General features: G+C 44.8%; 1 protein-coding gene across 1 annotated transcript in view; it reads left to right on the top strand.

The window, feature by feature from the left end:
• Positions 1–23,172, top strand: part of LOC103592098 (chromosome unknown open reading frame, human C11orf49) — a 208,402-nt gene that overhangs the window by 178,343 nt on the left and 6,887 nt on the right. The window contains exon 5 of the mRNA XM_008574696.1: positions 21,295–21,380. Within this exon, the coding sequence (XP_008572918.1) occupies positions 21,295–21,380 (86 nt within the window). The remainder of the gene's footprint in view (positions 1–21,294; positions 21,381–23,172) is intronic.

The raw sequence follows: 23,172 nt of genomic DNA, 5'->3' as shown, positions 1-23,172 counted from the left end.
CCACAGGGGTGGGCCACTACTGCTGCTGGTGCCAACCAGGATGAGGCCACCACCACTGCTGCTACTGCTGCTACTGCCGCAGACTGAGCTCGTGTCATCTGCCAACGGCTCCTGGGATCTTTCCCAATTACCTAGCACGGACCTGCATGTGAGGGGTCCGTGACCCAGTCTGTACAACGGGTTTGAAGGGTCTGTGAGCCCTAAGCCCTAGCCCTGACAATACAAATGGAAACTTAGCATAACTAAAATAATGAAACGTTTTGGCTTTAGTTATGAATTGCCTAGCCATACAACTGGCATAGTCACGTAGATTTCTAATTGGCTACAATGGCAGGATTCTGACAATAAAATAATCCCAACCAGACAACTAGTGTAGCTATTGCTGTAGCAATACATGTGGTTATTCATCCTTCTAAGACAAAGAAACCAAGGTTCAGAGAAGTTGTACAACTTGTCTGAGTCATACTGGTGGTAAGTAATGGAGCCAGGTTTTGAAGCCAGGTAATCTGATTGCAAAGTCTGATCTCTGCACTAATACAAGTACAATTGCCCTCCCCCATTTAATATGGCCCACCTGAAGGATATCTGCATGTTTAACTTAGATATCAAACCTATCAGTCACCTGGCATGAACAATCCTATCATCAGAAGTTAAGTCCTCCACAAACCAGCTGGATCCCACCTGCTAGGGTGGAACTCGAAGGACCTTTGGAGCCAGATAGGCTTAGGTCTGAATTTCAGGCTGCTTCTTAGTTAGCTCTGTTTTCTTGAGAAAGTAAATAATCTCTCTGAGCCTTAGTTTCTTTATTTCTAAAATAATAATAAATATTATCAAAGCACTTATGATGGGCCAGATACTGTTCTAAGTACTTAACATTAATTCACAACTCTGATGTTCACACTGAGATGAGGAAACCGAGGCATGGAAAGCTTAAAGGTCAAGTAATTTGAAGTCAATGGCAAAGCTAGGGTTTGGACCCAGGCAGTGTATTTCTAAAATCCATGCTGTTAACTACGATGCTGTGCTGTGCTGCTCCTGGAGATGACAGGATCAAGGGTGTAAAAACCTCTGGTCTGGAGCCAGGCACGCAATTGGTGAGACTGTTACAGGGCTTAGAAGAAGAAAGTTTTACAGTTCTGACCACCCACAAAAAGAAGCACCAATTTGTGGCGAGTGTTCTGATTTTGATCTTATACCAAAGCCTTCTTATGTCTTTGCCTTTGAACTTTCAGGACCTGCTGGCTGAAGCTTTCCTAATTGTTGGGGGATTCCTTTAGAGAAGGCATCTGTTGGTACACACCAGTTACCGTCCCTGCACCTGCCAGAACACAGTGTGGCTGGCAGGTGGGTGGGGATGAGAGATGGTGGTATAGCCACTAGCACAGGTGTACTCATCCTCCCCCAAACCCATGTCCTCCGGCCTAGCTTAGGCTGCTGTGCTGGAACTTCAGTCTTTCCTGTTGACGGTAATTAGAACCTTTCAGACTCAATTTCTTACATGAAAAATCCCAATTCACTTGAATTGTCTCCTTGATCCAGTTCACCTGGAGCTATTTAGTTCCTGCAGTTTGTTTGGAGGAGAAAACAAGCTTTTAAGCCTTCACATTCTGTGGTTGATAAGATCAACGTGCTGAAAATGTTAGCTGACTGAGCTTTGGAGCCAGACCGCCTGGGTTTGAATTCCAGTTCTACCTCTTATGCGTGCACAATCGGAGTTTTTGTGTCTGTGAAATGGAGATAGCAATAGTGAAGATTAGATGAGGTAGTACACGTAAAACCATTAGAAGAACAGTGCCTGGCCCACCATAGGTGTACAATAAATGTTAGCTGTTAACATTATGATTATTATTAAACCCCTCCAGCCATCAGTCCCCCCTCTTTTCCTCCCAGCCTAGGATCTCGCTCTGGGAAGACAGGTCCCCTTCCTGTCCCCCAGACTCTGGGCCCTTCTCTCCTTGCTCACTAGGTTATTTTATCCCTCCAGACTTCCATGTTCTTATCTGTGAAATGGGACCAAGAATAAATGACTTTAACTCTGAAAAGTAGGTATGATAATTCCCATTTTACAGATAAGAAACTAAGATTTAGTGAGATTAAACAATTCACCCAAGGTTACATACCTGATAAATTGCAGAGCCAAGGTTTGAACCCTAGCCTGTGGGGCAGGAAGGTGACAGCTCCCAAATACTCATCAGTTTTCTCATTTACAAGTCTTTTTTTTTTTTTTTAAATGACCGGTAAGGGGATCTCAACCCTTGGCTTGGTGTTGTCAGCACCACACTCAGCCAGTGAGCAAACCAGCCATCCCATATATGGGATCCGAACCCGCGGCCTTGGTGCTATCAACACCGCACTCTACCGAGTGAGCCACAGGCCGGCCCCCTCATTTACAAGTCTTACCTCTCGGTATTTACCCAGTACCCACTCTACATCATCCAAGGAATGTCTCCAAGTGGCAGATGCCTCTCCCTTGAAATCATCTGACTTGATATTATCTGGCCACTACTTTAATAGAACTAGAACTGCTCTCTTCCACAATTAAGTCGTTTATCTGCTTGCACTATCATTAATCTCTTTATCTGACTACCTTCTTCACTTAACATTTGGGAGAGTCAAGTTCTAGAAGTGGTGAGCAGAACATATTCTGGTTTTAGTATTTTTAAGAGCTTTTTGTTGCATTAGAGAAGTTCAAATTGATTTTTGTAAGTCATTCTTCTGTACTTGAGAAGCAAGTATTTGAAGTACATGAGTTAAAGTAACATCAAGAACCTAAAGAAGCCCTATGGTCTGGAAACCAGGTGGCTAAAATTGACTCCTAGCATTGTGTTTCTTGATTAAATATGGTGGTTACACCTCTCTCTCGCTGTTTCTCTCCATGTCATTTTTCATCACCCCACCCCCCCAGAATGGTATCAGATATATCCACCAAAGTTTAGCCTAGAAAAGCACTGATAACTCAAAGATAGAACTTCCCTTTATTTATTCTCTGCCAGAAATCACTCCTGTCTCTGCATGTGGAGTTCTGGAGAGAGAATAAAATGGAAACACATTAGATTCAGTGGCTTTTCTCCCTTCCCTTTGCCTCTCTTGCTCCTCACCCCAAATCTGCGAGACCATGAGTGGCTATTACTCCCTCCCTTGAAGAACAAGACCTCCTGCCAGACTGTGCCCGAGGTCAGGCAAGTGAGGAGAGGAAAGTGTACACCTCATTGTGGCTAAGACAAAGGCCACAAAAGCCATCTTGATCCTTTGACCTACAGTGATGCTGAGTCTGTTCCTTTGGTGTCCCTGACTTCGGCAGTGTGGTTAGTCTAACTCTCTGCCCCGACCTTGAATTGAGCTTTGATGAAAAAGCAGTAGGAACCCAGGCCTGTCCCTGGAGATGTGGGGTTTTTGTCTTGGAAAAGCATCAACCAAACTAGCAGGGGCAGGAGATCTGGATTCCTGTGGCTTGGGCTAACTTAGTCCAAAGAAACCAAGTGCCTATGATCATCATCTTCATTCCCCCAAAGTAGCCATGCCCTCTGGATTCCCTTCTCTCACTCATCCTCCTCCCAGTTAGGGTGGCGTGGGGTGGATTGCTCTTGCTTTACCATTAGCATGTCCGTCCATGTTTGAGATGCTTTGGTATATGGGAATACTTGCAGATTGCTGCTCCTTGGCTGATCTAAAATCTTTTGGCTGTAGCACATGCAGTAACAAAACAACTTTTAAGCATCAGTGGATTTTCTTTCCCCTGGGATCCTATAAACCTCTCTGAGATCTGCCTTTCAGTTTTCTGCTGGACCACAGAGACTTGTCCTGGCTTATCTCTCCCAAAGCACTGCTTCTGTATATCAGGAATCATTTGGTTGCCTTTATTGTTTGTCTTGGACCTTTGTCTTGGCTTCCTATAATAAGATGACCAGATTTGTGTGCAGGCATCCAAAAGAAGCCAGCCTGCTGCAATACTGGATGACAGAATAATAAGGTCTGTGGGTTTCTATGCTATACTCTTCTCCTCCATACACTGCAAGACTGTTTGCCTTAGTACTGCTTCCAGATATTCTGTAGATGGTCTTTAAGCATGTGGTAGTGAATGCTACCATGCCAGAGGGTTTCAGCAAATTTACCCAGCTTTGAAATGACTCATTCTTCCAGATTTTTATATACAAGGAAAACCAAACTAAGAAGGCTGATAGAGGTACCTCTCTTGTTTCCTCTGTTTCCCTGATCATTTCTCAAACCATTTGACCTTTGGTCAAAACGTTGTACCTGGGTGTTTTCTACCCAGTAAAAGCTTTGTAGAAATATTGATCTTAAAATCTCAGCCCTGGAGGTTAGTGGCTAGCACACCCTCAACTGACTCACCTTTAAAGGAGTAGCTCTACCAGGACTAGGTCTGAAACCCATGAAATGACCCAAAAAAAGAGCAGTGATTTGAAAAGCAGAGACCTAATGTGTTGCTCTCCATTTCCACTGCAGATTTGCTGACCATGAAAGAATATCATTGTTTGCTGCAATTACTGTGCCCGGATTTCCCGCTGGAGCTCACTCAGAAAGCAGCCAGGTACGTTTCCTGGACTCTTGAAACCAACTCAGCTCCCAGGCTTCTTAGAGAAAACTGAAATTTATGAAAATGAAAAAAACCATTAAGGAAGAAATTGGTATTTGGAGAGGGGTCTGTTTGGGATTTGCCCCCAAACATAATACTTTCTGCATTTCCAAAGGGAAGCTAAATGATCCTTTGTGGTTTCTGTGGGGAGCCGCAGGGTCTGAAGATAGAGTTGGAGGTGGAGAGATGAGGAGGCAAAACAAACCCCAACACACACACACACCTCTAGAGGATATTCTTGGAAAAGAGGGGACAAGAGTTGGCAGTGACTCGGAATGAGAAGAGTTGAGATTGGAGACCAGAAGGGCTTGAAGGTGATAAAGCCCCAGTTGAGGGAAGGGCAAATTGTATTATTTATGCTAAAAGGTTTTCAAGATTAATCCAGAAGCAGGACTTTGCAGAAATAGTTAGAAGCCCCTTATTCTATGATTGGTTTCACTGTCATTCATATTTTTTAACTAAATGAGGTAGTTGGACCATGCCTCAGTTAACTTTTACTTATTTAATACAAAATCTGAGCTAGGGTTGCTAATGGAAGTATAGCAAAAATTTTGTTTTCTGAAAAATTCTCTGCTTTCCTAAGTCATATTGAATGCATTTACCTTCATTGTTCCATTTAATTTTTCCTTTTTTTTTTTTTTTGCAGCTGGCCAGTAAGGGCATCTGAACCCTTGACCTTGGTGTTATAACACTGCTCTCTAATCATTTAAATTTATTTACCTTAATTATCTCACTTAATCCTTATAAGGGATTACTTCCCTTTACAGTGACCTTTTGTGGTTTCTATAAGGAGCCTCAAGGTAGAAATGGAGGGTGTTTAGAGGGTGGTGAGATGAAGAGGCAAAACACACACACACACACACACACACACACACACACACACACACACACACACACACACACACACACACACACACACACACACACACACACACACACACACACACACACACACACACACACACACACGAGTTACTTCCCATGTCACTGAAGAGGAAACAGGCTCAGAGAGGTTAATTGTGTTGCCTGAATTTACTGATAGCTTGAAACTAGCAGTGGCATGACTTGAACCCAAGTCTGCCTGAATCCAGAGGCAGAGAAGCAAGAGCATGAGACTCTCAGTCTCCTCACACTCCTGTCTCCCTGTGTCATTCTGCTTGGTGGTTTGAACCACTGAAACCCCAACTGCTCCCACCACCCCAGCTTGGGAAGCCAGGGTCCTAACTGTGGTGGCTCGCTGGTCATTGTTGGGCTGGTAGCATGTGTCGGGGGGGGCATGGTTGAGGCCCTCAGTCCCCCCACTGCCCCGGCACAGGAGAGCCAGGGGTGCTTCCTGCAGTGGCTTGGTGGTCATTGCTGGGCTGGTTGTGTGTGCTGGGGGGATGTGGCCAAGGCCCAAAGCCCCCCCACCCTTGGACTGTTGTGGGTGTCGGGGGCATGGCTGAGGCCTCTGACTCTCCCCCCTTTCTGGCTTGGTAGCCCAGAGAATTTCCAGTCCTTCTAGGTGTTATAGGTATTCTTTGGTGAAATGAGACCTTTACCAGTTAATATCAAACTTTGTCTCTGGTTGTGGGTACTTTGGTTTTTCTCTCAGTTCTGTGTTGGATTATTTGTTGTTCCCACCACTTAAACTTTACACTGGAACTAATTTGTTGTCCTTTGCTTACTTCTAAAATGGGGTAACTTCCTATGGCGACCAGTACTTGAGCTCTGTGGTTGAGCTAAATTGCTGCTTTGCTCATTCCCTAGGGAAGGCTTTTCGTGCAGCTCAGGTTTTAATGGTTGACTTTGTAGGTACTTCTGGATCTAGAGAAATCTGGTGTACCTGGTTTACGCAGAAACTCTGGTCTGGGCCTGAGTATTTTCATCAAACTGCACCCCATGCAATTCTGTATTCTCCTCTGAGTGGTCCTGCACTGATTGGGGGGCAGATCAGCTGTACTTTCTGTGCCGCAGTGTTCCCCCAGTGGGCCCATCTCCCCCACCACCTGTGCTCCAAACACTTCCCATGGGACGGGCCAAGCTCTGGTCCTTGTGATGACTCACCAGCCTCTGAGTGGCTCCTTTTTTTCAGTTGTTGTGGCTCCTTGCCCCTGTGTGGGTCCACAGGAACCCTATTAGTGGTCTTACTGGCCTGGGGGCCACCAAGGCCCTCTTCTCCCCTGCAGGCTCCAAGCAACTTCGTCTGAAGGGCACAGCAGCAGCTTTTGCTGTCTCCTGCTCTGTGTGCTCAGCAGCTCCAGCCTTAAAGCAGCCAGGGCTCAAAACGGTCAGAGCGGTTTTTTCTTTCTCTCATCATGGCTTCTCCTGCCTTCATGCACTCTGTAGGTCTCTCCTCCTCTTCCCCTGAGCTCTAGAGGCCCCACCTTGGCTGTCATTGCTTTTTTATAGTTGTAAATTCTTGATTTGTGGGAGAGAGTGACGCTGGGGGCCATCTATTCCACCATCTTGACTGGAAGTTTGCGCTCAGATCATTTTAAGGAAGATTCAGCCCCAACACTTTTGGGGAAAAATTCAGCATTCTTAAAGACTGGACTTAACTCTCTCTAACTAGAGAGTTCCTAAATAAAGAAAAGGAACCATAAGTATGAGTGTGTATGCTCCAGGAGGGCAAGTGGGATCTACACGAATCTCGTTTGCTGCTGAATCACTATCACTTAGCATAGTGCCAAGATACATGCTAGACACTCTGTAAATGTCTGCTGGATGTATGAACACATGAATGAATGTATGAATGAGTGTTCCTTGTCTGGCATTTTACATGGTACTAATAGTCCATGGTTTTAAGTAACTCTAAGAACAATAGTCAGCAACTATATCCTGTGTTCATTTCTTCATTCATTTATTCATCAAATATTTATTTTTTAACAGCTTTTAGATAAATAATTTTTTAACAATTCACATATCATACACCACTCATTTAAAATAAAATTTAGAGGGCTGGCTCATGGTAACACCAAGGCCACGGGTTCAGATCCCTATATAGGGATGGCCGGTTGGCTCACTTGGGAGAGTGTGGTGCTGACAACACCAAGTCAAGGGTTAAGATCCCCTTGCTGGTCATCTTTAAAAAAAAAAAAAATTTAGTGGCTTTTGGTATATTTCTGGAGTTGAGCACCCATTATCACAATCAATTTTAGAGCATTTTCATTACCCTAAAAAGAAATCCTGCATTCCTTAGCCATTACTCCCCAATCCCCCCATACTCCCCAGCCCTAGACAACCACTAACCTACCTTCTGTCTCTATAGATTTGCCTATTCTGGTCATTTCAAATAAATGGAATCATATAATATGTGGCCTTTTCTGAGTGACTTCTTTCACTTAGCATAATGTTTTCAAGGTTCATCTATGTTGTAGCATATATCAGTACTTCATTTTGCAAAATATTTCTTGAATACTGATTAGGGTTTTTTTTTATTTGGGGGGTTTTTTTGCTGGCTGGCCGGTATGGGGAACCAAACCTTTGACCTTGGTGTTACAAGGCTACACTCTAACCAGCTTAGCTAACCATCCAGCCCCGAATACTGATTTTGTGCCAGGAGCTATTCTGCACACTGGAGATACAGTCATGAATAAGATATAGTTCCTGCCCTTCAAGAAACTTGACATTTAATTTAGAAGGGTATTTTCAGTCTCCTTCCTCCTCATTCCTGAAGGGTATGTGGAGAGCTTATGGGGGTGAGCCTCCTTTGTGATTCTTAGCCCGCAGCAGTCACAGCTTTGCATTCACTCCACCCATCTTCCCTGACCCTTCCAAACAATTAATAGATGTAAGCACTGCAAGATTTGAGTATAAGTGACAGAATCCTCTAAGAACCACGAATTCTTGATTCCGAGGTATAATTGCACTTGGTACAACTATTGATACCAAGGGGCTTCTGGAGTGGTATTCCTCTGTTTGTGGCCAGAAGCTTACCCAGTCCTCCCCTGAAGGCCTGCTGTTTGGTGGACATCTCAGACCTTTCAGTTTGGCAGGGTAGAAGCCACTCCGTGTCAATAGCAGTGGAGGGCATAATAGAAATGCAAATATAGACAACAGGAGGGCCTTGGGTAATCTAGAGGGTACTGGCTACAAGGTTAGAAGTGAATTCAGAATTGGTGGAAGTTTGTTTTCTCTCCTAATTTCTGTATGAGTATCAGGCTTCTGTGTCAACACCACCCTCTCAATGCCATTCTTTCCCTACTCCTCTCCAGCTAGTGTGTATGTAGAAAAATTGTATATATCCCAGAAAGTGCCCTCATTTTGTCCTGAAAGTCAGGATCCCATCTTCCACACATACCCAGGCATCTGACCAGATCACAAATGAGGGTGGTTAAGCATCCACGGCAGTTACTATTGCTAGAAGAGGAACTACCCTCTCCCATCTCACTGCTGGGTTTAGTTTATCCAGGGCCCTGAGGTTTGGGGACAGGCTGCAGAAGGAGGCTCTAGTCTGTGATGATGTGTGCATAAAAGAATGTAATCCACAGGCAGCTGTAAACCAGAGCCTGTTCAGCCGCATGGCATCTCCACGCACGCCTGCCTTATGTGCTGCAAGCATCATGGCCAGTCTCCGGGGCAGCAGGTGTGAGCTGGAAACACAGAAAAGGAAAGAGCAAACAGACCCCATGACAGCGGCCCCAGCCAGAGATCCCCTCCACCTCACACATTCCTGCAGCAGTGGAAGTAGTTAAGTAATTTTATCCCTAAGTGATCATCATAGCATTTCTGTCTCTCCATCCTCCGTGGACTGGGAAGCTTACCCAATGGTTAAGAGCATGCAATTGGAGCTAGACTTCTGGAATTCAAATCCTGGTTTCAGGGCTGGCCCGTGGCTCACTTGGGAGAGTGTGCTGCTAATAACACCAAGTCAAGGGTTAAGATCCCCTTACCGGTCATCTTTTAAAAAACAAACAAACAAAAATCCTGGTTTCACAATGTACTAGCAAAAAAAGAAATTCCACCTGTGCCCCATTAACTGGATGACCTTGAGGCTGTCTATTAACTTCTCTGAGCCCTGTTTCCATATCTGTAAAATGGACAAAATAATAGTAACTAACTCATAGGGTGTTTGTGAGATTTCAACAACAAAAAATATGTAAATTACTTAGCACAATGTAGATATTCAATAAATAGTAGTTTCTTGGCTGGCCAGTTAGCTCAGTTGGTTAGAGTGCAGCCTTATAACACTAAGGTCACAGTTTCTTGGCGTTATAATAATGTTGGTATTATTTCATTATTATCACTAGATTAAAAAAAAAAAGTTTCTGGCTTCCTAAAGGCAGTAATTTCTGGCCTTTTTTTACTTCACAACACTCAGATAATATATAACAAAAATGTCAGGTTCTGTCAAGACTGTTTATGATCAGCCTACACAGTCTCTGGCCTCCTCCCAGCTGGGCCAAAGGGACCATCACATCTGTGAACCATTCAGGCCCAAGTGACACAGGGCTAGGAAGCATTGTTCCACAGGTGAAGATTTAAAGCAGTGGTTCTCAAACTGGGCATGCATCAGAATCACCTGCAGGACTTGCTAAACCATACATGGTGGGGCCCCATCCCTGGAGGGGGGGGCGTGGTCTAGAATTCATACTTCTAAAAAATCCCCAGTTGATGCTGATGGTCTGAGAGCCACTAATTTAAAGCATTGCCTGCCATTCCCATTCTGGCATTTTAGAATTGGTTTGATTAAAACAAGTTACATTTCCTTCTCTTTTCCCATCTGTTTAACTTCTCCCTCCCCAAAGGCCAGCACCACTAGTAAATAATATATGTTCAATAGTAAAATCTCGGTTGTCATGATTCTGTTATGAATTACATATAATGCTTTGAAAGCACATAAACTCCTAAGGAATCTAATTATAGACATTGCCACTTGCCCCCATTCAAGAGAGTCATTTTTCTGCTGGTCTCTGTTCACAAAGCTCTTATATAGCCTAATGATCAAGGACTTGGGGTGCTGGAGCCAGACAGCCCTGGATTCAAATTCCAGTTCTTTTACTTATTGGCTTGTGAACTTGATTAAGTTATTTAACTGCTCTAAGCTTCAATTTCCTCATCTGTAAAATGGAAGTAATTATAGCACCTGGTTGATAGTTATTTTAAGGATTTAATGAGATAATTCATATAAAATGCCTGTCACATAGCCCTCAAAAAATTACTTATTTTAGGGCTGGCCAGTTAGCTGAGTTGATTAGAGCATAACACCAAGGCCTAGTGTTCAATCCCTATACCAACCAGGCACCCCCCCAAAAAAAAAACCCCACAAATTGCCTATTTTCAAAAATTATAATTTAGTGAATGGGGTGTGATGTTTCATTCCTATATTCAGTCTTCAAGTGTTTACAGAGCATCCTATACCTGTCCTACCTCATGCCACGCCCTGAGGATACAGCTTTATGCTTTCCTGGTATCTTTCTTTCTTTATGGCTCTCCCTACAATATCCTTCTGCATAGGTATCTGCCCATATCACTGTTGCATCAAAGGTCTTTCCCCCAAATGGACTGTCTTTTCCTTCCCCATTCTTTCATTCACCAAATATGTATTGAGTGCCCGTTATGTGCCAGTCATTGTGCTTTGTGGAGGGGCTATGAAAGTGACCAGAATAGATGTTGTCTCAGCCCTGGAGGAACTTACAAACTGATAGAGCAGCAGACATTAAATAAATGAAGTTCTAAGTGCTATAGAAACATATAAACAGGATAACAAACCTAATAAGGGGAATCATGGAAGCTCTTCCACAGGAAGAGATGTTGAAACTGGGACTTGAAAGATTAGTAAGAGATGAACTTGCCACCAAGGTAAAAGGTTCAGATCCTCATACCGGCCAGCCCCTCCCACCCCCCCAAAAAAGAAAGAGATGAACTTGCCCTCCGAGATAGCAAGAATTATTATAAGGCCATCATAATTAAGAAAGTATGGTACTAACAGACATATGAAAAAATGCTCAACATCACTCAGCATCCGGGAAATGCAAATCAAAACTACACTGAGATACCATCTCACCCCAGTTAAGATGGCTAAAATCCAAAGGACTCTGAATGATAAATGCTGGCGAGGTTGCGGAGAAAAAGGAACTCTCATACATTGTTGGTGGGACTGCAAAATGGTGCAGCCTCTATGGAAAATGGTATGGAGGTTCCTCAAACAATTGCCGATAGATCTACCATATGACCCAGCTATCCCACTGCTGGGAATATACCCAAAGGAATGGAAATCATCAAGTCGAAGGTATACCTGTTCCCCAATGTTCATTGCAGCACTCTTTACAATAGCCAAGAGTTGGAATCAGCCCAAATGTCCATCATCGGATGAGTGGATACGGAAAATGTGGTATATCTACACAATGGAATACTACTCAGCTATAAAAACGAATGAAATACTGCCATTTGCAACAACATGGATGGACCTTGAGAGAATTATATTAAGTGAAACAAGTCAGGCACAGAAAGAGAAATACCACATGTTCTCACTTATTGGTGGGAGATAAAAATAAATAAATAAATTCACACACACACACACACAAAAAAACCCCGGGGGGGGAGAAGACACAACAATTACAACTCCTTGAAGTTGACACGACAAGCGTACAGAAAGGACATTGTTGGGTGGGAGGGGGGAGAGGGAAGAGGGAGGGAGGTTTCGGTAATAGGCCACAATAATCAACCACATTGTATATCGACAAAATAGAATTAAAATTAATTAATTAATTAATTATTTTAAAAAGAAAAAGAAAACTTTTAAAAAATAAAATTACCAAAAAATGGAGTATACACCCATATACCCACACATACAATGTTAAAAAAAAAAAAAAAAAGTATGGTACTAGAGTAAGAACAGACAAATGGATCACATTAGACAGGCCAGAATACACCCACACATTTTAAAAAGTTGACATATGTAATGGTAGTATTGCAGAACAGTTGGAGAAAGGGGTCATTCAATAGGAGTAGGGGAGCAAATGGTTATCCATGTAGGAAAAAAATAAAATTAGATCCCTACTTCCTGCCATATTCAGAAGTCAAGTTCATATAGATCACAGACCTAAGTGTGAAATGCAAAACTATAATACTCTTAAAAGAGAGTAAAGGAAAAAAATTTTTTTTTTTTTTTTGTCTTTTTCCGTGTCTGGCAACGGATCGCAACCCTCAGTGTTGCCCCCGTACCGGACCGGGGACCGGCAACGGGATCGCAACCCTCGGTGTTGCTCCCGCGCCTCGCTCAGCCAGTGAGCGGGAACCGGTCTGTATGTGGGATCCGAACCCTCGGGCGGGAGCGCCACCGCACTTCCCAAGCGGCGCACTATCCAGTGCGCCACCGGGCCGGCCCGGAAAATATTTTTATAGCCACCAGATAGCCAAAGAATTCTTAAACAAGATACAAAAAGGCCCAAGGCCAATGGTGAGATCGATACAACTATCTGCACACAAAATTGCATTCATCCATTCAGTCACTCAGTGTTCATTGAGAGTGCCTATTACATGCCGACTGTTCTTCCAGGTGCTAAGGGTAGAGCAGTGAACAGAGTCCTCACCCTCATGGAGCTGAAATTCTAGAGAGTAGAGAAATTTCAGCTAGAAAGCAAGAATTCCCTGATGGCAAGTTGAACCCTGGCCACAGCAGTGAAAGTATCGAGTCCTAATCACAGGACTACCAGGGAATTAAGAATTAGAGTGTTCTATTCAACAAAAGATAGTATTTTAAAAAGCTGAAAGACAGGTCAGAGACTGGAAGAGGATATTTATTATGTATTAGTCTCTGGAATTTTTTAGCCTAAAGAATTTTTTATAAAGAACTATAAATCAATAAGAAAAAGATGAAGAACTCCAGGAGAAAAATAGTCCAAAGATATAAAGAGGCAATGCACAAAAGAATATTAACTAATAATAAACATTTGGGCAGCTTTTCATGCCAAACTCACTAGTAATATGTTTATTTCCAGTTAAATTGAGGTATCACTTCACACCTATCAAATTGGCAAAAACTTTAAAAGTCTGATAAGACAAGAATTAATGAGGATGTGGAACAATGGGAACTCTCATAAACTGTGGGTTGGAGTGTAAATTGGTACAATCACTTTGAGAAAATTTGGAAAAATCTAGAAAAGTTCAAGGGGTACACCTGGGTATAAGGAAACACACAGCATTGTTTGTAATAGCTACCACTGGAACAATCTGCATATCTCTGCAGAAGGAAAGGATAAAGTGTGGTATCTTCATGCCATGCTTGTGGAATTCTATCCAGCAGTTAAAATGAATAGATATATATGCATCAGCACTTATAAAGCTCAAAATATCAAGTTACAGAATGACACGTATAGAGTGAAAATAAGCAAAACAAAGCTATGTAATGTTTTAAGAATATAGACATTTGCATGAGTTGATATAGTTTAAAACCATGCAGAGAGAATGCTAAATCCCCAAGTTCCACTAAGGCATGGTGATCACTGGGGAAGAAGGATAGAGGAATGGGATGAGGGAGGGATACTAAAGTGGCTTAAATGGTTTATGTAATCTTTTACAAAGCTTTTAATAATTGAAGCAAGTGGGGACTGTCTGGTTAGCTCAGTTGGTTAGAATGCAGTGTTATAATACTAAGGTCAAGGGTTCGGATCCCCATACCAGCCAACTGCCAAAAAAAAAAAAAATCTGATGGTTTGGGCTGGGTGGTTAGTTCAGTTGGTTAGAGCGCAGCCCTGTGACACCAGGGTCAAGGGTTTGGATAACCATATTGGCCGGCCGCCAAAAAATAAAATAAAAATTAAAGCAAGGATGGCAAAATGTTAAGTCTTGATAAAGCTGGCTAGTGGGGACACAGGTTTTTGTTATGCTCTTCTCTATAATTTTCTAAGGTTTCACACATGTCATTTAAATCAAAAAGGATGAATAGGATTTAGGTAGAGAGCAGAGAGGGAGCAGCATCCTAGAGAAAGTGAGCAACGTGGAAAAAAAGCTGGGCTTTCACCAATGATGACTTAGAGGAACTGAGAGAGGCCAGCAGGCCTGGAGTTTGAGGCGTTTGGGGGCAGAGGAAGGAAAGGAAAGCCCTACAGGCCACGTATTGCAGTTGGGGCTTTATGCTAAGCTCTGTGGAGCAGTTTGCCCCTAGCTGTCAGGCTTCTTGGAAGGTTCCAGGATAATGAGACCTTCAAGCTGTCTGCAGGGACAAAGCAGCACCCGGGGCCTAAGCTTCCAGCCCTTCTGGGGGCGGTTACTATTCACTTATAACAAATATTCGCTTATAACAAACACCAAGCGTGGAAGAAGGGACAGAGGCACCAGCAGGAAGGTTTTCTTGCCACTACGGAGCACAGAGCCCACCAGGTGCAGCTGTGGCTAGTCTAGGAACTGTGGTTGGATTCAGAGAGGTCTGTACTTGAATTACAGCTGTTTTGCTTCTAGTTTGTAACCTTAGTCAAGTTTCTTAACCCCTCTGAATTTCTGTGTTCTTGGTAAAGATACTCAGTGAGGATTAATATGAGAAGAAACTGAACTTACGGATGTATAGTGCTGACAGAATAAGCCCCTAATGAATACTAGCCATTATTATAGCTATTATTAATACTGCCACACCTCTGGGTCAAGCTTCTTAGGCACTGCAGGGCAGGTGGGGCTTGGGGTGCCCTAGAGCTGCACGCTGGAGCCAGGGGAGAGCAATGACATGGACATTCCATGCTGCTTTGGAGCCTGGACTTGAGGCAGCTTGTGCAGCACAAGCATGACTCCAATGCACCCCAGAAGAGGGGCAGCCCTCAGGAAGTATCCCAGGAAACCTTCACAGCAGCCTTTTGCCTCCCACCTGGAGAAGGTAACCAGGTGTGGTTTCGTTGCTTACCCCTCTCATGGCCCTTACATTAACACAGAGACCACAGAGGTGCACTGTGAGTCTAACAGACTTGCGGACACACTTTGGCTGCCCCCATGAAGGACACCAGTCATGTGACCTCCCAAAATAAGTCCAGTCATGGCACATGGCTCTTCTTTCTGGCCCTGGCAAATGGCTGGTTTCCCCCAAAGTGGACTCAGAACTAGCTTCCGCCCAAGAGCCTCTGCCTGGTTAGGTGCTGGCAGCACTTACTTCCTCTGAGCTATATTTTTATTTGCTATTTTGGGCTCTTCCAGCACCTTCAACAAGATAGAATACAATTATTTATAGCAACTACCACTTATTTTGAGTGCCTATTATACACTAGGTAAAGTACATCATCATATTGACTCTTCACACGAATCCTGTACAATAGAAACTATGATTATATCCTCTTTACAGATGAGGAAACTGAGGATCAAAGAGAAACAGTAACTTAGCCAGTGAATATTGGAACCAGGACTTCATCCCAGGGCCTTCTAATCCAGAAGAACTGCAGGAAAATGGGTGCAGCTCGTGCCACTAGACCACAGAAGCTGACCCTTAGGGGTGAATAGGAAGATAGCAAGTTGGTAGGTTCAGGCTGGAAGCTGTTGCTTCCTCGGCACCCACTTAACTCCCCGCCAGCCAGCCCATCCCAGCTGTTGAAAGTTAGCAAGAGGGAGAGAGTGGCCAGCCCCCTCGGGATTAGCTCAGATGCTGCCAAGCGCTCTTTCTTCATTCCAGTTGCCTGCCCTGGACTCCACCCTGCACATGGTTCCTCTCAGAGCCAGCTGAGCTGCAGCGCCTTTACTTCTCTGTCTCCCCCAGAGCCCTCTCTCTCTAGCCCTGAGGCATGGCCCTCAAGGATCCTTCCATGATCCAATAGATTTGTACAGACTCTTGTTGGCAGCAGCTCCCCATTGGCTCCACTTCAAAGCAGGGGCAGCCAGGCTCCTCCAGGTGTCAGAAGCAGCTGGCATGTTAGCAAAAAGCCTCTGGAAGGAAGGGGTATTGAGCCAACTGCCATCAACTGGAAAACAGCACAATGGATGACCTCGTCTCCAAGAAGATTCCTCTTCAGTCCTCCGGGGATGGTGATGAGTTTGAGTTCAGGATGAAAGAACTGTCTCTGGGGATGTAGGGCCTACAACCTGGGGTAGTCCTGTCACCAAAGGCAAACACAGACGAGTAGCTTCCTGCCTGCTCCCACAGTTCTGCCGAGATTCCAAAGCAAGACACAGATGCCCAGAACTTTCATGCGTCAGAGCATTCATTTGGAGATGGACAGTACATCATGTGATGTTTTGTTTTGTTTTGTATTTTTGTGACCGGCTGCACTGTGCTCAGCCAGTGAGCGCATTGCATCGGTCATCCCTATACAGGATCCGAACCCGCGGCGGGAGCACTGCTGCACTCCCAGCGCCACACTCTCCTGAGTGCGCCATGGGCTCGGCCCAGCATGTGATGTTTTTAAAAGCACCTTTCTGTAAGTCTTTCAGAATCTTCTGCAGCCACAGTCCTCTAAACAATGAACTTTTCCCCACTAGAACCAACATTTACAGGAGAAGCCGTTAGGTCTGCCCATCCTTGGGGGACAGCACTCTGTCAGAGCTGGAAGAAGTCTTTTGGGAAGTATGGGCCTTCAAGCTTCTGCTTAAACATCTCCAGCAATGAGCAACTCACTCTTTCACAAAGTAGCCACAATCATCCCAGAGCTAGGCAGCTTGAAAAAGTCTTCCAGAGCCAAACTCTAGATCCCTGTGACATTTTCTTCAGAGGCAGCCCTTCAAGAGTTGGGTCTCAGCCCTCATTTCCTCCCTAGTCTTCTCTTCCAAGCTAAAGGATCTAAATGCATCCACTTGTCCGATATTATGGTTTTTAGACTCTCCACCACTCTGACTCCCTTCTCCATGACTCTAGTTTATTCCTCTTAAATGAACTGTGCAGAGCTGAATGTAGTATCCAGGTGTCAGATGGGCAGGGAAAAAGAAAAGCACACTGTGGCCTCTCTTACTCATTTGTTTATGCATTCCTTCATTCAACAAATATTTACTGAGTGTCTGCTAGGTGCCAGGCACCATGCTGGACCATGGAGTTAAGCAATAAGCAGGGAGATAGAAGTGTTGCTTGGTGGCTCTTATAGTCCTGAGGCAAAGACAGACATGAACAGCATGAGGAGGTTGCAGAGAACTGTGGAAGCCAGTAGCAGCCTACCCTAGTCTGGGTTAGGGAAAGCTTCCCCAAGAGGTGCTAGATAGGCTGCAACCTGAAGAGTGAGTAGGCAACAGGTAGGTAAGGAGAGGGACATGGGGAGCATTATAGATAGAGGGACTGGCTTGTTTGAGGGCATTGAGAAGGACTAAAGGATCAGGGTGGCTGGAATATAGTGAAGGAGGCTGAGTCTGGAGAGGTGAGGGGAGGCAGAGGGTGAACCCTATGGGGTCATAGCCAGGATAAGAATGGGGGACTCTGTTTCAAGAGCAATGGGAACAGAATGGTAAAATAGTCAAATTTGTATTTTAAAAAGAGTTTTCTAGGGCCGGCCCATGGCTCACTTGGGAGAGTGCGGTGCTGGTAACACCAAGGCCATAGGTTCGGATCCCTATATAGGGATGGCCGGTTAGCTCACTGGGTGAGCGTGGTGCTGACAACACCAAGTCAAGGGTTAAGATCCCCTTACCGGTCATCTTTTAAAAATAAATAAATAAATAAAAAGAGTTTTCTGACGACAGTATGGATACTGAATTAGGAAGGGGCAAGAGTAGTTCCAGGGAAACAGTGTAGGAGCCATGAAATTGTCCACAAAAGAGGCGGAGGCTGAGTGTGGGATGGCAGCTGTGGAAGTGGAAAGGAGTAGAAGGAATCACGAGAAATTTCAGCAATAGGATTAATAGAACTTGGTGACTGATTTGGGGTAGGCGAGGAAGGGAGTTTCCAGGATGTCTAGGATGTCTCCCAGGTGGCTGAGCAGAGTAGTGAGTGGTGTTGCTATTAACGAAAGCTGAGATCTAATTGGCTTTTTGGCAGCCAGTTCACTGCTAGCAATTGAGAAAACCCCTCGGTCCTTTTCACACATACTGCTGGGATCCAGCCACATTTCCCTCAAAGAGAAAGCCCCTGTTGCAGTCTGCCTCCCTCAACTCACCTGCTGGTCCCTCCTGCCCAGTGTAAGTTGCCAGCCAAGTAGCAGGGGCAAGTCCAGAGCACATGCAGGGCTGCTCTGCCCCACAGAGACTCCCACCCCTCTACAGTTGTGCTCTCACTTCCACAGTTACCCATCTTCAAAGAGGCTGCTAAGGTTCAAAGTCAAGAGCAGTCCCTAACAGAAAGCTGCGGGTCAGTTCTGAGGCTGGAAAGGTGTGCCCTGTTTGCAGGTTATAGTCCTGTCTCTGGCTGAAAGAGGAAGGTGCTCATGGCAATCTGCTTCAAAGACTCGGGGAGGCAGGTCCTGTCCAAGGAGCATGTTGATCAGTGAGAATTACAAGTGGCGGTAACTTCTGGAATTAGAAAGTGGTGATGGTTACACAGTTTTGTGAATATACTAAAAAATATAGAATTGTACAGTTTTAAAGAGTATCCAGACAAATGGATATGTTAAAAAATAAATAAAAATAAAAGGTGAATTTTATGGTATTTTATTACAATATAAATAAATGAATAAAGAGATAAATAGATAAATGGCAGTAACAGCTATAAACAGGAACATTGGGTTCCAGGTTGTTGATAAATAAGAGAAGCCATGTAACATCTTGAAAGGCTTTGTCTCCCCTTGGTGGTTTCCTCCTTGGAGATGTTCTCAGCTTAATGCTGTTCCCTAGTAATTAACTTTAGGCCATTGGGGTTCTTGGTTGTCCTGGGAGTTGGGTGGAAAGGAAACGTCACTGGCTTCTCTTCTCCAGGGCCTTTTTCTTTTCTGCTGAGCATGGGAAGGAAAAACTTTTGAGGTGTTGGTGGCTCTTGCTCCTTGAACACTCCTGGGAGAGCTCTCTTCCTCTGTAGTTTGGGTGTCTTTGTTAATGACAGTCCCCTCTACCTGCCCCCTCTCTTCACCGTCCCCATTATATGTCAGATTCTGGGCTATGTATTCTCTCTCTTCCTTTTGCCTGCCTGGGTGCTCCTTGGGTTGTGAAAAATAGGTGTAGTGCCTCTGAAGGCACTTGCTGTATGGCGCTGCACTTAGTCCCTTGAGCCAATGATGGAGGGACTAGGGCTCCCTCCTGTGGCTGTGGGCGGCATTGCTTCTACCCACCCTCTGGCCTTAAATTTTTTTCAGCTGAAATTTTAATTTTGAACTCTGGTAGTGGAGGCAGCTTTCTTTCTCCCCACGAAATACATGAGAAATAGTTAAAGCCCTAAGAAAGAAGAGAAATTAGCCACAGAAACTAAGAAAGAAAATGTTTCTATTCTGTATTTTTTATTTTAAAAGAGGCAGGGTGATCCCCATACTGGCCAGCCACCAAAATAAATAAATAAAAGAGGTAGTGTGACCAAATGGAACGTACCTGGCCTATGGGGTCAAACAGACACACAAGGAGTGTGTATGACTTTGGCAAGTTAACTTCTCTGAGACTTAGATTCTCCACCTATAAAATGGAAATAATAACAAGACCTACCTCATAGGATTGTTGTGGGAGAAAGTTTAATTAATGTAGTTAAATACCTTGTAAAGTACCTGCCATGAAATATGGTACTCAGTAAATGGTACCTGTTTCTATTGTCATTATTACAACTAAAAACCAGATAGGAACCATTTTCTCTCTTCAGGGACATCTGAAGCCAGGGCCAGCTGCCTTGCACAGTTCCAGGGGCAGAGGCCCCACTAACATCATACTCTCTTTAAGCCCCTTCCCCAGAGGTGAGCAATGCACGCATTCTCTGGTGCTGATCCAGTTGCCAGTTTGGGGACTCTCTGACACAGAGAGATGGAGAGAGATTTAGAAAACTACATGACAGAGCAAAATAAAACCTTTAAAAAACAAAAAGAAAGATAAAGCCACAAGGGCTAAGTCAGAAACAGATTGGGGAGGCGGGGGCAGCAGCACTCCACTAGATGAGTTTGGCACCCTGCCTGGCACACAATGGGAACCAGCAAGTGCTAATTTTCTTCTCTTCCTGTCCCCTCAAAGGAGGCCCTCAGCCGAGTATGAACATGGCTTTAGTCGATCCCTTTACTAGTCAAATGGCTTTCTTCCTGTGAGGTGGGTGCCCAGTGGGAGGGACTGGAGACATGAAAATCCAGGAGGTGGTCAACTTGTAGGAGTGGACAGCAAGGAGCAGTGGCCACCACAGCGTCACAGGGTGGAGTGTGTTCTTTGGCCCTCACAAGTGCAGAGTCCCCAAGTTCTTAGCTCTCTCCCCTTGTCTGCCACCTGTGTTCCAGGGTGGAGGTTCCTGTAGATGTTCTGGCCATTTGGTAGCTTGTTAAATCTCAGTACCACTTGCCAAGACCCCTTTAAACTTCTTGGCTGTTCTTCTTGCCTTTTCTGATCAGCTGTATTTATTCTGAACTAAATGGTCCTCACAGCAGAATGAAAGGATTTACAGCTTAAGAATATGAAAAGAAATCCTGGCTGCATTACAATTGCATCCTCTTCTTGCTGCCCCCCTCCCCCCACCCCCGCTCCCTCCCTAGGCTCCATCCACTAGCTGGTGCCACTGAAACTGAACTGGGAACCTGCTCTTGGTACAGTGTGGTCAGTTCAGCCTGGCAACAGAGTCCAATTGACAAGGAAGAAGTGAGGTGACTGGGCAGAGCTTGTTTTGGGGAGCCCTCTCCCAAACGTCTTGCTGCCCCAGGTGAGACTGGGGGCTTGTGCACACATAATCTCTCTCTCACACACACCCACCTTCTCCCTCTCTCTTTCCCCTTCAGGATTGTGCTCATGGACGATGCCATGGACTGCTTGATGTCTTTTTCAGATTTCCTTTTTGCCTTCCAAATCCAGTTTTACTACTCAGGTGAGTGTGTTCCAGGGCCCCTCTGTGGCCCTATCCAGGGCCATATCTCCCTCTCCCACCCCATTGCCTTTTCCATCTGTGTGCTTGGCACACACATTTCTCTTCCCCACTTCCTCTAGGGTTATCTTCACTGCAGGTCACTAACAGGATGTCTAGTTCTCACTGAGATTTGTTCTCACAAATCTCAATCTGCAGAGTCTATTTCCTCAGCCCTCTGAAAACACTGAAAACCACACAGCTTCCTGTCAGCAGCACAACAAATCAGTTCCGGTGATAACGACAACAGCATCATCAATAGCATTCACTACTTACTGAAAACTTACTATGTCCCAGGCATAGCACTAAAGACTTTAATCCTTACACCATCCCTAAGAAATAGGTCCTTTAAGAGATAAGCTCGCAGAGGTAAGTTGCTAAAGTCACACAGCTAATAAGTGGTGGAGCCTAGACTTGAACAGAAGGCTGACTCCAAAGTCAGTGCTCTTAGCAGCTCTACTACATTACTACAGTCAGAGGTCTCACCTTTGGTCCTTGATCACATGTGTGGGCACATATTCTCCCATCCACACAGTTTTTAATAAGCACACACCAGTCCTCTCTCTCACTCCCACCCTGTTCCCAGTTCACACCAGCTGTACCCTTAAATCCCTTCTGGAATCAGGTAGAAGAAAAATAGATGAATAAACACAAATGTACACCAGCTCATACACAAGTGGCACCAAATGGAATGTTGGGTTTAGAAATTGCTGACTATATCCATAAACAAACTTGTTTAAAACAGGCTCTTCCAGTAAACAGAAGGCTGTCCTTGGAGCCTGGAGATGGCCTTCCTGCCAACCGGTGGCCCCAGCCAGCCCTGGCCTCACTTAGGTGCCACATTCTATTTACTTGATGGCAGCCTGTTCAGGCAGGGACTGGAACCTGGGGTGTCACCACCTGCTCTTAGCAGTACCAGGCATCTACTTCCCATTTCTCTGAAGCTCTTGGACCCTAGAGAAGAAGCAGCCATGTTTGGGAGAATCTTTTCCCCTCACTGCCTCCCTGAGCCCTCTTCTCACAGCACTATCTGAAGGACAGGGCAGCTGCACTGGGCCACAAGCATCATGACACTGCACAGCAGTGTGTGTTAGTCAGCGGTGAGATGGGCCATAAGTCATTGGTTACTGACAGTGGCTCAACTACAAAAATGTTTAAACCATTTCAAATGATTAATAAAATAGCAACTTGCAGGCTTTCTCTGTTCCTCACTGGTATTCCAACGTGCTTTCTTGAGTTAGAGAGGCAGGTGGCCTCACAAGATGGAGCTTACCATCACATATTCACTCTTTCAAAACACATTTATAGCATTCAGTATGGCCAAGCACAGAGCTAGGTGCTGGGAAGGAGGGGTCAACAAGGCATGACCCCTGCCTTTGAACAAGAATCTTACATTCCAGCAAGGAGACAGATTAAACAAATAATTACACAGAAAACTTGTCATTGGATATGTGCCACAAAAAAGAATAGGGTGCTATGAAAGTATGCGATGGGGGAATCTCACCTAGTCTAGGAACACCTGCCCAAAGGACCGGACTTCGGAAATGAAACACACACAGGGTACTTCAAAAAGTTCCTGGGAGGGGCCGGCCCGGTGGTGCACTGCTACAGTGCGCCGCTTGGGAAGCGCGGCGGCGCTCCCGCTGAGGGTTCAGATCCCACATACAGACCAGTTCCCGCTCACTGGCTGAGCGAGGTGCGGGTGCGACACCAAGGGTTGCGATCCCGTTGCCGGTCCCGGTCCGGTACGGGCGTG

The sequence above is a fragment of the Galeopterus variegatus genome, unplaced genomic scaffold (genome assembly GCF_000696425.1).
Source record: "Galeopterus variegatus unplaced genomic scaffold, G_variegatus-3.0.2 Scaffold1088, whole genome shotgun sequence".
NCBI lineage: Eukaryota > Metazoa > Chordata > Mammalia > Dermoptera > Cynocephalidae > Galeopterus > Galeopterus variegatus.
The sequence above is the reverse complement of the archived record's forward strand: the minus strand, read 5'-3'. Positions and strand labels throughout refer to the sequence as shown.